The 14,604-nt window shown below is 31.0% G+C and overlaps 1 protein-coding gene across 7 annotated transcripts; it reads left to right on the forward strand.

The window, feature by feature from the left end:
* Window positions 1–3,608: 3,608 nt before the first annotated feature.
* LOC143232839 (zinc finger Y-chromosomal protein 1-like) lies at window positions 3,609–13,794 on the forward strand. 7 transcript variants are annotated; one of them, XM_076468770.1, is made up of 3 exons: window positions 3,684–3,779; window positions 4,354–4,486; window positions 10,308–13,794. In XM_076468770.1, exon 3 carries the CDS (start codon window positions 10,440–10,442, stop codon window positions 11,847–11,849), a length of 1,410 nt encoding a protein of 469 aa, XP_076324885.1. In that variant the 5' UTR covers window positions 3,684–3,779; window positions 4,354–4,486; window positions 10,308–10,439; the 3' UTR covers window positions 11,850–13,794. The 7 variants fall into 7 exon arrangements, with proteins under 7 accessions (XP_076324881.1, XP_076324886.1, XP_076324885.1 ...); XM_076468768.1 differs by having other exon boundaries at window positions 3,766–3,870; XM_076468766.1 differs by lacking the exon at window positions 4,354–4,486 and having other exon boundaries at window positions 3,609–3,779.
* The last annotated feature ends 810 nt before the right edge of the window (window positions 13,795–14,604 follow it).

Here is a 14,604-nt window from a genome sequence, read left to right on the forward strand (position 1 = left end):
TTAAAATTCAGTTGATAAACTGAGATATTTCTATTATAATAGTAATACCTTATGCTGTTGTGCGAGTTACTGGAATTGTATTCTGAACTTCTAATGTTTATCTGCCTTTTGTCAAATTCCACACAGACAGGTTCCATTAGTTTAGAACAATCTCTGACAAGACAAATTATTCTGTTTTAAAAAAAACAAACTATTACTCTCACTCTAGTATATCAACTTGTAGGATTTCACTCCCATGATAATTAATTGAACTTTTTTAACTCTTCTCTGACCGAACTTCTCATTGACATGACTTTATTTCTGTTTGTCTAGTCACAGCTGTGTATGTTTATTATTTAGACATTTTATAAGCCTCCATAGCCTCAACATCAATTTCTTATCTGAACACACATTATTAAAAAACTTGACACTTTAATGATTGTGAACTAAAATAGAATTTATCATATTGTTACATGTCACTGTGTTTAATTTTGTTGCAATTCCTAGTTCTGTTCCATGAATAATACATTGTAACAAACTCTATGATATTTATTATTCCATTTAGCTTAATGATTTGTTTTGATCCTTTTTTTATTTACAAAATTATAACTAGTGGCTAGTTTCAATTTTTTGGTTTCAATTTGAATCCAATGATGAACAATTCAGGGTCCAAATATCATGAAGAGTTAATATATCAATTAAAATTAAAAAAAAAAGAGAGAGAAAACTGAGTTTTAACCCGCTAAAATGTTTTCGTGACTTGAAATATAGGTGTTACAACTAATAATTATTCCTTATTGCTAATGAAATCTAGTAAAATGGCTGACCTTGAGAATGTTCTTTATTATAATGAATAAAGGCATTTTCCTCTATTTAACATTTTTAAGCTCCTTTACATTACTGACAAGATAGTCAGCCATTGGCAAAAGTCAGGTTTAAAGAAGTACAAAAATTCAGCTTTGGAATCACAGTAAATTATTTGTCTTGGCATCCAAAGCTCAATATTAATTTCACTGTTCTTTAACATTTCATATCTTTTCAATTTCTTTCATCAAAAATACACTGGGGTAAAATTTATACAAAGGCAATGATGAATACTAATGGTATGTTGACGCTCAATAATAATATAGAAATATGAGCACATATGCAAAGGTATATAAAATATATATTTTCCTAATACCCAGTAGAGATTTGCAGCAAAATCAGGTAAGGTTTTTCCTTTTTTCAATAGAATTAACAAAAAACAAAATACCAGAAACATAGGTAGCAAATGTAATTTCTTTGCACCAATAGTCTATTACGCCTGGCATGGCCTAGCGCGTAAGGCGTGCGACTCGTAATCCGAGGTTCGCGCCCGCGTTGCGCCAAACATGCTCGCCCTCCCAGCCGTGGGGGCGTTATAATGTGACGGTCAATCCCACTATTCGTTGGTAAAAGAGTAGCCCAAGAGTTGGCGGTGGGTGGTGATGACTAGCTGCCTTCCCTCTAGTCTTACACTGCTAAATTAGGGACGGCTCGGTTAAGTGGGCTAACAACCTACTCACTTAAATACTTGTTGAAGAATCCGCAAGCGATTGCGGCCCTATGTTCCTAGATGTAATCTAATGGTGATAACTAACTAACTAATAGTCTATTAGTTAGTGATTTAATTAAATAGTTATGTAGATATTTTCACTGACCAAGAAATAAATCATGATGAGAAAATAATTTCAAGGTCATTAAGAAATGTGTTGCAGAAGTTGACTGTGGGAAAATCAGATTTTTTTTTTTATTTTACTCCCATAAATAGTTACAATGAAAGTACAGTGTCGCTTAAATGTATATCATACTGACTTTTCATGCCGGAATAGATTTTTATACAATATTTGATAGCACAGTTTGGAGCACTGGAAGATGTCCAAGGAATGTATAAACCAAATGTGACTAGCAAACTGTTCTCTCAATTGCGTAAAATATTATATATGGTGAAGATACTCGCTTCCAACCTATAGGTTTGGCAGAATGGGTGATACAAACTATGAATTAGATGCTTACAAAGTTTGTTAATCCCAATCAATTGAGCAATAGCTATACGTCATATAGAACAACTGAACAGAGATTAATAGGTTGTTTCCTGAGCATGCTCACATTCCAACAGGAAATCCTCTTTTTCTGTCGATAAGATGTTTCTCCACGTTTTTAAAATAGACAGACATCCCAAAAATAAGTGTGAAGTGGTGAAGGCCTTTGTTAGTTGACGTTTGGGAATCTTGACTTCAACAGCTAGGAAAGGCAACAATATGCCGTATGATGAGCTATTATAAGGTGGTGAAAGAACAGATCTATCAGGATGGAAACTGAATGTTACGTTGGTAGTTTTTGGTAGCAAGAAAGCATCTCATTTTTGCTGGAGAAACCTATACTTCGTTCTCTGAAATATTGGTTCATTGACTGACAAAGAAAGTACAGCAGAATCTAGGCATGCAAAAGCACATGGAACACAGGTAAACTTTATCAGTACCTGGGCTTTGTTAATCAAACGGCTGAGACTGATAAATAAGAGGATGCCATGTAGTATTATTAACTCGGACAGCATAGGCCATAGAGGAAAGAGATAAAAGTATATAGTTGGATGCGCACAATGAGGTAGATCTGAGGAAACACTAAAGTTAGAAGTAAGCGAGAAACAGCTCCAACTGAGCCATTACTGTCTGTCTCGTGATTGATATGGCTGTGATTTACATTTTGTTATTATAAATTAAAATGGTTGATACTAGTAGATGTAATATCTAGCTAAGTGTTAGAAATCTCAGTTGAAAAGGTATTGTATTGTTTCAAAGCGACCGAACAAAAGTTCGTTGAGAGTCATGCACTGGCTATCATGTGATAACTGCTCAATTGTTTGGCATATTGTTGAGAAAATTACCTGAATTAGCATTCCTTGCTTTCCAGGAAATTTTCTATGAAAAATTATTTCATACTTAGAAAGAATCACCTGAAAAGTATGTGGTTTCTCCACTATTAGTGTGGTAGTTTCGATTCCTTTGAATGTAGCTTAATGTATACAGTAATAATAGCAAGAATGCTCTAGCCGCAAGATTTTTAGATAAAAGTCTTAGTTTGATGCATTCTGCCAGTGATTCTTTATTATATATAGAAACACCAATGTTTTATGTTTGATTGCTCATTCACTCACATTGCAGTGATGAAAGTTTTGGAACGTAACCGAGAAGTTTGTGTGTGTGTTTTCTTTTATCAAAGCCACATCGGGCTATCTGCTGAGTCCACCGAGGGGCATCGAACCCCTGATTTTTAACATTGTAAATCCGTAGACTTACCGCTGTACCAGGGAGGGACCCGAGAAATTTGCTGAAAATTACTGCTGTGAGCTGGAAGTAGTTTATTTTGTTTATTTTTGGCCAAAAGTTTCAGTATTTACTTGAAGAATATGTGTGGATAGCCTTTTATGAAAAAATGCGCAAATTTTTTGAACCAAGCTAGTCACTGGGAAATGGGTAGAAATAAATAACACAATTCCTTCCAAAACATTTTAATTTGAATTTAAAGGCACTCAGCTCCTGATTCTTGTTATCATAAAGTAACAACAATCTTTCTTCATATATATACAGGGTGTTTGGAAAGTCACTGTGCACTTATATATTTATTAACAGACAAAACTGCACAGCGACTTTCCGAACATCCTGTATATGTGTGTGTATGTGTAAAGCAAAATTAAATCATTCATACACTTCGAAAAACTGCTCAAGCACCAGGGGACATGGTTTTGTTGATATAAAATGAACGAGGTGTATTATAGTTAAGTGCGTATATAATCTTATTTCTTTATGTATATAGGCTTAATTCTTCAAAATACAGAGTAAAATTTTCAAGGAAATCCATGTTTAATAGTTGGTAACTATGTATTTATTTAGAGATGAAATCGTAGAGATTGGATAAGTAGAAAACGTGAAGATAGTAGTACTAGTAATAATGCTGTTTTTGTGTATTTTTATACCCTTCCTAAATCTAGTTAATTCTATGTTATTTAGATGACTATAGAGTCAGTTTATATGGTTTAACTGTAATGTTATTAATGTTATGGTTGTGGCGTAATTGTATTATTTATTTATTTCTGTGCTTCTTGTTTTGTTAATCTGCCGAAAAGTGATATAGTGAATTTTGTTTGGCATGGTATTTATCATTACTGTTAGGATTAGGGCAGAGTTCGGATTTTAGCATAAGTACGAATAACATATGTAGAAAAGTTAGGATCCAGGACAGTGTCTTACCCGCAAAAAATTACAGAAATACATTAGCTGTTTTCTTGGGGGTTGATCACGAATATACTGCAGTTAGGGTTGATACTACCGAGTCTTCCTTTCTTAAACTCTGCAGGCTTTCAAAATGATGGATGCATGTAGTCAACCAATGCTCTGAAACCATTGTCCGAAGCTTCGTATAGGTTTTGTTTAGTCGTCGCCAGCATGAACATTCCATAGAACCGGTGGTATTACACGCATTACAGCAGGTACTTTGTTGAAACATAAGATGCATACTTTGTGAAAAATTATGACTATAAGACTTGAATGCAGTAATCAAATGAAGTTGACCACCAGAATTTCTTTCATTTTTTATAAATGTTCAAGAAATTTTTGAACAGTGTTTCAACCATGGGCAGTTGCTCTCTAAGTTTTTCTATACATTAATTGAATCGTCTTATTTTTTTGTTTTGTGCTTAGACAAACTTGTTTTTTCTTATGTCTTTTGTTCTTTACAATTATTTTTTGAAAAATTTTAGTCTGTTGTAGTTGACTGAAAAATGTGTTGGACAATTGATTGATTGAAATAGAACCATTTCTTTCTAACAAGATGCCAATTTTGTGAAACAAAGTGCCAAATTTTTTACAACAATATATAATTTCTCATATTGAAAAATACAAGTTATAATTATCAAAGTACCTACCTAATTAGATTCTCACTTGGAAACACTGTTTTGAAGTAATTTTACTAACATAATTAAGTTCTTACATTAAAACAAACAAACTTTCAAGATGTCTTGAAGAAAAAAAAACTAAAAAGAGTAGCCTATATAAAAAATATTTGGGTGAGACATTGTCTTTTTTTTCCAAAACCTGGTGACACATTGTCCATATACTAAAAAAAATTATGTACACATTTTTATATAGTAAAGTGTACTACTTAAGGAATTTATTATAAGTTACATGCTATAGAGACTAGTGGTCATAGTGATTAATCAATTCTTGACAATAAAACTAAATGATAAAACTTTAAAAATTGTAACAGTTATAGGCTTCATGTTAGATAGTATAGAAGTAGTAATACGCTATACAGTATGATAAAATTTTGGAATGTTAGATTTTATGACCTGATTTTAGAATTCATTTATTACTGTACCACTACCAGACTAGGCTGACTTTTTCAAAAAAGTCAGTTATTTGTGTTTTCAGTTTCTATAATTTCTAGTACTACTAGGTATTTTTGTACTAATTACTGTCTTTTTAGAAATTATTTAATGTTGGGTTACTGCAAATTAAACTGAGCAAACACATTTATAAAAAAATAAATAATAATAATAATCAAAATATATTATTGTTCTCATTAAAATCTGTTCAAACCAACAATGACAGCTTGTTTCATTATAGTACAAGTCAATCACCTGGTTAGAAAATAAAATTCTCTTACTTGGAGTTTAGCCTGCTTTTTTTTTTTTTCTTCAGAACATTATAGATTAGAGTAATCTCATTTTTATAATTGCAGAATATAGCACAAAAAAAATATGGGGCCTTTATCCTATTAACCCTCCAAAATAATCCAAAATTCAAAAATAATTACCTCTTACCCTTCTTTTCTTAAGAGAAAATTTAAGATACCTTAAGTTCTTAACCTCTTTATGTAGGGTGGCTTCTATTCCTCAAATTGTCCTAGAACTTCTTTCACAAAATTCAATATTCCTTTTTTTCTTGGGAGATTGAAACTGTCGTCTTCCAATAATGTATTGATGATTTGTATAGGTGCATAATTACTTCTGAAAAGTTTTAAAAGATATGTTGATAAATATGTCCTAAAATTTTCTTCTAGCAGCAGAAAACTAGTTTGATGGCTTGAGTGTCTTGTGTACTGCTAAGATCCTTTTTTTCTTTCATTATTTTGAGAAGGTTTTATCCTATATTTGGTAACCCAAACTTAATACTTTGAACTTTTTATAATTACGCCAAGTTAAAAAAAAAAAAAGAAAAAAAAGTTTAGCATCTGGAGTGTTCGACAAAAAAGGAAAGAGAAGGTTCTTTTCTGTTCAATGACCTTTTTTATCAAGATTATTGCTTATTTTCAAAGGGTCCTTATCAAATGGTATTCTTGTTTGATTCATTTTTTTCATCAAAACATACAGAATTTATGATGGAAAAAAGGGACAAACTTGAACAAAATGTTTTCATCTCATTTTTTTTTTATTCAGAAGTCTTTTGTTTCTTTGTATGAGTGATAAATGATAATCAAAAAAAAGGGAAAAATCTGCCAGACAAAGTGAGGAGTTGGAAAAAAATAGAAGCACATGGAGAGAAACTAAACATATTTTTGTTTCTACTCCATAAAGGCCATTTGCCAAATAGTTGTTCAACTTATCAATGAAGTTAGAAATATTAAAAAATGTAAAATCAGCAGCAGACTTTACTATTTATACCTCTTGAGGTACTCCACCAGCAACAAAGATCGAAACTGGACTTCAGTGATTTTTTTTCCTTACAGTCATCCTACAGTGCTACTAAATAATGATTATTGTGAGCTTTGTGCATAGGTTATATACAAGTTTAAACACCTTGATTATTTGATTACAAAAGCAATGGTGTTGATTATTGTGTGTTTCAATCAGTGTGTGGTAGTTACAGATTTACATTAATTATCTGGGTAACAAGATGATGGAGCTGATAAGAATGACTTGTAAACTTTTATCTTTGATAAATATGTATGTTAATACTTTTGATGAAAAAATAACTGAATAGACAAAATATTAACAATATAAATAATGAAACTGCACCTCTGCATTAATAAGTGCAAGTTCAGATTTAACAGGCCACAATTGGTCCATCTTATGCCTGATAATGTTTCTAAGTGTGATGCACCTTTTTATTAGCAGTAGATATTGGATTTATTTTTATTAACAGTTCATACATTTAGGCTATCTTACAGTGATGTAATATTTTGGAAAATAAAATTAATTTACTCTCAGAGTGAAGTAAAATGCTGTGTGTTACTTTCTTTATGGCTTATGTCAAAATGGTTATATTTTACTTTGTTTCATCAAAATTTGGAACTCTGACATGCATAAACAGTTAAGAAATCACTGAACATGGCAAGTTTAACAAAAAACATTTCACCAAGTGAAACACAAATATCATCTAGCAGTGAGTCAACTTCTGATGACAGGTATTTGTGTGAGAATCCATTAGAGTCTTTCAAGTGTGAAATCTAACAAATTGTTTATCTCTTCAAGTTTTCTTGTGTGTCACACGGAAATCTATCATAAAGGTAACTTAGGTTTTTGTGTTGTTTTTATTTTTTTCAATTGGGTTACATATCTATTGTAAGTTATACTTTATATTATAACCTATTCTTAAGATTCATGCAAATGAACACATCTGAGATGGTAAGTTAATTATCAGTAACTTCTAGACACGGATAAATAGTCTAGGAAAACTTGTGAAAGAAGTCCAAATACGTTAAATGTATGTGTGTACATTTACCTTCATTTGCAGTGATTGTATTGTGTTTTTAAAACATAATAAAATTAACTGATATTATAACCTATCAGTAGTAGAGCTTGGTGATTAGTGAAATTTGTCTAATTAGTAGTCTCATCAGTCCTGTTGTCATAGGTTATTCTTTACTGCACATGATGCAAGGTTTTAAGAGTCAAAATTCTATTTAATTACTTTTTGTTTATGTTATATCAGTTAGTACAGCATAAAATCTTAGCTAATGATCTATATTTTAATAGTATATGTTTCAAGTTCTCATTTCTACAAGGCAATATAAAAACATCCTGAATTTCTCCTAGTGTGATGTGTTACACATTTTCTTTAGATATTTTCTTTATTTTATCCATCACCCCTACAACAACTATGAAATTAAATGTAAGTTACTCACTGTAAACATCGTCATTGCTCAGATGAACCAAATTGGTATTGCTTTCAACTTTGGTTACAGAGCTGTCAAATAGAAAATCAGCCCCCTCTTGTCACGCCCACCTAAAACATCCTTTCTTTCAGCATTTGTTAATAGTTCTCTCTCATGTTTAATATATTACCTGTAATTGACATAAGTGATGTATTGTATAGAGTTGTGTTTTAAACACAGAAGTGTCAAGGTTTCCATAGGAAACTTACCAACTAGCTTGGGTAACTTTATAATGGGTCTTGTTAGAAAGAGAGAAAAAGTTTGAAAGTTGGAAAAAATTGTTTTTTTTTGTACGTTATTAGTCTGTGTTCTTTGAATAAAAAAACTAGGTTAATTTTCATTGATGATCAACAGCAAGAAAAAAGAAGATTAAGTACTTTATTTCTTGCTTTTCCTGTTTATTCTTTATTTATTATTATAAAAGTAACTAAAGTTTTAAAATAGGGATATTTTTAGGTTAGTTAAGATTATATTAGGTAAAATAACTAGTAATATAATCATAATGTTTCACAAGCATGAGCATCTTGTGGGTAAATTAATTCAATAGTGTGACATGAGCTGCATATTTTCCTAGTGATTTACAACTTGTAATGATGAGGATAATAGTTAATCATGGTTCAAATGGTAAAAAAAAACAAAATTTATTTATAAATAGAGGTGTACTGTTAAGAGTTGAAAGCTACTTAGGATAAATGAATGTAGTTTCACATCACATATGAAATCATTATGAAAACAAAAAAAGGGCAATTTAGACTTATTTTAATTTTTTTTAGGTGGTAGGGTTATGATATTGGTCAAATTGACCACCCATGTATACATTTAGGTTACAGAAAATAACAGATAAAATAAAAATTGTTTTATGGTAAACAAACATTTGAAATGTATTTAGGAGGTTTTGGAGATTGCATGAATGAAACTTGAGATTTTAGAGATGAAAAAAGTATTTTTAATTTTAACTTTAAAGTCACCTTGCATATGGAGTGTTCAAAACAAAAACTTAATATATTCATGAACAGACCTTTATTTTAGTTTATTAAAAATACTTCACTAAAAATATAATGTTTTTATTTGTGAAAGACTTATAATTTAACTGAAAGACTGTGTATACTGAAAGCTAGAACTATTAAATCTGGAATTACTTTAAATGAGTACAAAGAGCTAATGTGGTTGATCAAATTGAGTGAGCCTATCTCAAGAGAATTAATTGATTGGTACAGTGTTCTTTACACCATGATAAGTACAAAAAAGCAGTAGGTACTGCCAGAACGTTTCCTTCCCTTAGGCAGCAGTTCATAAAGAACAGCAAAAAAAAAAAAAGGTTGATGTCATTACTAGTCAGTTGTCGTTCTTGTAGTTACCACCACCATTAACAGTAACAAAAGACAAACTAGGAATGGGTACTACTAGAGAATTGCCTTTCTTGTGATTAACAATTTACTAAAAATGTTGGCAGTAGGTGTTGCCAGCTAGTTGTTTCCTTCCCTCTAATGAACAGCTCACTATAAAGATCAGAATAAGTAAAGTAAAAAAAGATAAGTTAGTGGTGGGAGCTGTAAGTCACTTTCCTACTCTCTAGTCAGCAATTGAAAATTAGTACTGGTAAGTGGCTTTAAAGTCTTTGTCGCAACAAAAAGATAAAGATAGGACAAGCAAGTTTGGTGGCAACATTGTTATTAAATGGATAATTAGAAGTAATCAGAAAGTTTCATTGATTATTTTTGTGACAGTTTAATTGTAATTTTGATTAACAAATTATAACAATTTAAAATAGTAATAACTGGAAATTATAATTTTCATTAGTTGATTATTTTTGAAATAATAGATATAATTGAAATTGTGATTTATTGTTGAAATAATCTAAAACAGTAAAAATTTAAAACTTGTTTTGATTGATTGAGTTTAATCATAATTTTGATTAACCAGTCAGTTTACCTGACATTTATTGATGTAATTACTGCTAATAGGTACTAGATTGAACCTCCCAGCTTTAATTAGTAATTGTGTTACCAAAGTTTGTTTTGTATTGAAGTCTTATAGTAGTGTGTGTGTGTGTGTGTGTGTGTGTGTATATATATATACACGTATTTTTATAGGTAATAGAATAATGACTTATGTACTTGTATTTATTGTTTTCTTTTTTTCTGAATGGCATACAGATAAGGCAAAAGTGAATAAAAAGGAAACTGGTGAACTTACTGATGAAGTTTTTGTTAGTGAAGAAGAAATCAACAGATTTATAAAAGAACATTCTCCTTATAGAAAAGACATAATCTCTGGATGAGAATACTATGTTTTGCAGTAATAGTTGCAGTGATAAAAATATCATACTTATGAACCTGAAGGAAAACCAGACTCTTAAGAAAAGTGAAGAGGATGAAAATGCCTGTTCTGGAGAAATATTTTCTGAATTAGATGAAAGTAAGGAGGTGAATGAGAGTATGAGGGATTTAGATGAACAACTTCTATCTGATACTGAAATGCATAAATGTGAATATTGTGAAAAAGTTTTTATTTCAGAATATTGTTTAGAAACTCATAAAAAACAACACAATGTTTTAAGAGTTTCTGAGCATCAGTGCAGTTACTGTACTTTCTCTGCCAAAAGCAATTCTGAGCTTCTAATTCACTTAGCCATTCATCAAGATAAAAGGTATAAACGACCTTTCAAATGTACGAAATGTAGGAAATATTTTGAAGAGGAGGTTCTTCTTCATGAACATGAGAACTCTCATGCCAATTTCCAACTAGAAAAGTGCAGCATTTGTGATAAAATGTACAGAAAAGGCTCTGGTCTAGCTACCCACATGAGAGCTCATCTAAAAAACATTCCTACTTCACCATCATATGAAAATGTTAAACTTAATAGCCATGAAATAGCTGTAAAAAAGGTAAATAATGCAGGAGAAAAGCGTTCTCACTGCTCTGTGTGTGATAAAAGTTTCACTAGCACAAATAGTCTTATGAGACATTACATAGCAAAACATGATCCTAACAATCCAAATGTTGCTTCTACATCTTTTGAAATGCAAAAACAAGAGGAAGAAAGGGAAGAAACTGTATGTAAAGATTCCTACTCCTGTGAAAAGTGTGGCAAACTGTTTACATCCATGAAAATGTTAGAAGGACATAAAAAAATACATCGAAATGAAACAGAAGACCGACGCTTTAAATGCCCTCATTGTAAATATTCAACAAATAGGTCATCAGATATGCGAAACCATACTGTAGTTCACACACGTGAAAAGCCACATCAGTGCAACCTTTGTGGAAAACGATTTACCGAACGGGGCAGGTTACGTAAACATGTCCTTATTCACACAGGAGAGAAACCTTTTGATTGTATTGTTTGTGGGAAAAAATTCTCACAACGTGCGCACTTAAACAGTCACATGAGGACCCACAACAAAGAGAAACCATACCGCTGTGCATACTGTGAAAAAACATTTGCTTATCTTAATGTCCTAACTCGGCACCAAAGAACCCATACAGGAGAGAAGCCATATAAATGTACCCATTGTAGCAAAAGCTTCAGATCCAGCAGTGCTCTTCAAGACCATGAAATTTCTCAACACACCCATGAATATCCTTTCAAATGTACAGAATGTGGAAAAGGCTTCATACAGTTTGGAAACATGCAGGTCCATTTAAGGAACACACATAATATAGCAATTTATAAACTGAAAGAGGTGCATAATTAATTATCAATCATGTTTTGGTACTTGACATTTAATACAAATAGAAACATGTCACTACTGTTAAGTATATATTGGAAGACAGATTATTGAAAGGTAGAAGATATTCCTAAGTGATCAAATTTGATGAAATACATGATTTAATCACTTTTTATGGTTATTCTATGTGAAGTAGGTATTTGATTAGTGTTCATAAAGACATTCTTAGAAAATTAGATTAAAATAGATACATTGAAGGTATCTTTCACAGAATTGAAGACATCAGTTCCAATAAACTCTTAAAATTTATAATTTTACCTCTACACTGAACACAGCACAAGTAATTGTACAAAAGAATTTTTAAAGCATTTCACATTATACAATAAATTGTTATCACTCAATCTAGAGTCAACAAGTTTTAAAAAGTATGTTAATAGAGACAAGCTATTAAAATGTAATGTGCAAGTGAATACAAGCTTATAAAGAGTCTGAACTCATATTTCCTATTGCCCTAACTTTAAAATATTTGTAACAAATGTTATTTCTTTGTTTTTGTTTTCCATTTTATATATATATTTTTCAGTGTTCATTACTTGCTTTGAACGTTATCATGTTTAATTTTTACATGTGGCTGTTGTGTATAATTAATTGTGTATAAAATTTGGGTTAATATTACCTTCACACTTGTTTCATAATATTTTCAGTACTGACTGGAATTTTGAGCTTTTATTAAAATAAGATAAATTTAAGTTTTGTTAAGACAAAGAAAAAACCTATTAGTAGAATAAGTATCTATTCTGTCTATCCTATCTTTGGAATTATTATGATACAGATGTTATGTAATATGTGCATGCAGTACAATATAGGGAAGTTGGGTCTTTTATATTTATGTATCAGTTACTGCTAACTATATTTAACACAAGGTGTATATAAAAGACAGTGTACTAGCAAATTAAGGTTGTATTCCATGATTGAAATGTGTAGTTTTTCTTCTGCAACATTGTACTCTTTATTCATTACTTGTTATAAACTGAGAGATTTATTTGCATGTACTACATTTTAAAATATTCTGTTTCCATAAACATGATCTCACCTCTGAGAATTCACACATCAACCACAGTTGTCATCAAATGACCAAAGTTAGCATTTATATCAGTAGTTCCCAAACCTATGGCCAAGATTTCACACAAAAAAATAAAAAATCCATGTAGCAAAAAAACGATGAGTTGGTTGAAATACATGTCTATTCAGGATGTATGAAATAAAGTTGGCAGTGAAGAAAGCTTGGGAATCACTTATTTAAGCTGTTTTTTAATTGTTCCTGTTATTAATAATTATAATGGCACTAATGTCAAAATAGGAACTTTTTACAAATTTATCATAAAATTAGGAATCTTAATATGAAATTTGTTAAATATAAACAACTTAAAGGAGAGAGGGAACTATTTCAAAAAGGGTGGCACACCTTTTATTATACAGTTAGCACTGTACAGTGTAAAGATTTTGTTAATGGACTGCATCTGTCTAGAAAGATTTTTAAGGACAGTTGTATCTACTGTTGTAAATCCACCCAACCCCCAAGGAAAAAACAAGTGTTGAAAAACTAGGATTTTTGGAGTTCAGTATTGTTCAGGAGTGCAGCTGTAATTCTGAGTTGGAGATATGATTAAGAATGTGGCCAAAGTAAAAGATCTTAAGTGAGGAGGAGGTGTGATGTCACAATAGTTGATCTGTAATTCAAGCTATGTGGATACTTTTTATGGACTTGGAGCAGGAAGGAAGTTTGAATTTTTAACATTTTAGCATCAGCTGTTGTTAAAAGCTTGTTCATGAGTTTAATGTAGAATGCTTTTGAGTTTTTCACTGACTGTTGATTTGAGTTGATGTGATTGGTGTTGTAATACCGTTCGGCTAAGGCAGCTTTGTTTCTTGTAATAAAAGTCTGGTAGATGTTCTTTTGACTTCTTGCTTAATAGTTCTATCTGTTTTTCTTGTTTTTTTATTTTCACAAGAAAAAGGTAATTTGTAGGTTGTGTTGATCAGTTCATATTTACTTCATGGATTGTTTATTATTTTTTGCAATACCATTTCTTAATGTTTTGCTGGATTTGAAATAGATTTTGATAACACTTTTCAATAAATTATTTTGAGTTTATAACTTGTTTTCAGAATAAAAGGTAGAAATGCTTTTTTATACATGTTGAGTCTGTGCATTTTGAAGTGATTGAATGAAACTGACACAGGAGCCAATATGACTGTGATATTAGTACTTTTTTTTTTTTCCAGGCAGGAGTTTGTTGCAGTTACAAATCTGGGAGGTCTGATTGAATACACAGTTTAAAATGCTTCTTTTAACAAAATATAGGTGGTTACATGTAAAATTTTGATATGTTACAAAAGACTGAAAATGTTGTGCAAAAATAATTTTAAGCATGAGAATAAAGGAGAAACAGAAAAACACAACTATAATAATTGAAAACGAATAATGGAACAATAAATATACTGGGTTTTATATGTGCTGCATAAATTCAATTTTTATTGATGAAGCAGGATTACGAAACATTTCAACCAGACATAAACAGAAGTTAGAGCCATCATAATGCCACATTGAAAAGTTACAAACGTTCTTGTGCAACATCCTATAATTACCTGTGTGTATTACAATTATCACTGTAAATCAAAGGAGAGAAACTTTCAATTATTAGTCACTGTTGAAATGAATGTAACTTCACTCCAGGTTGGCATGACACATATTCAAGTGAATGTAATCTTTATAAAATAA

Source organism: Tachypleus tridentatus, chromosome 11, assembly GCF_004210375.1.
Source record: "Tachypleus tridentatus isolate NWPU-2018 chromosome 11, ASM421037v1, whole genome shotgun sequence".
NCBI classification, from domain to species: domain Eukaryota; kingdom Metazoa; phylum Arthropoda; class Merostomata; order Xiphosura; family Limulidae; genus Tachypleus; species Tachypleus tridentatus.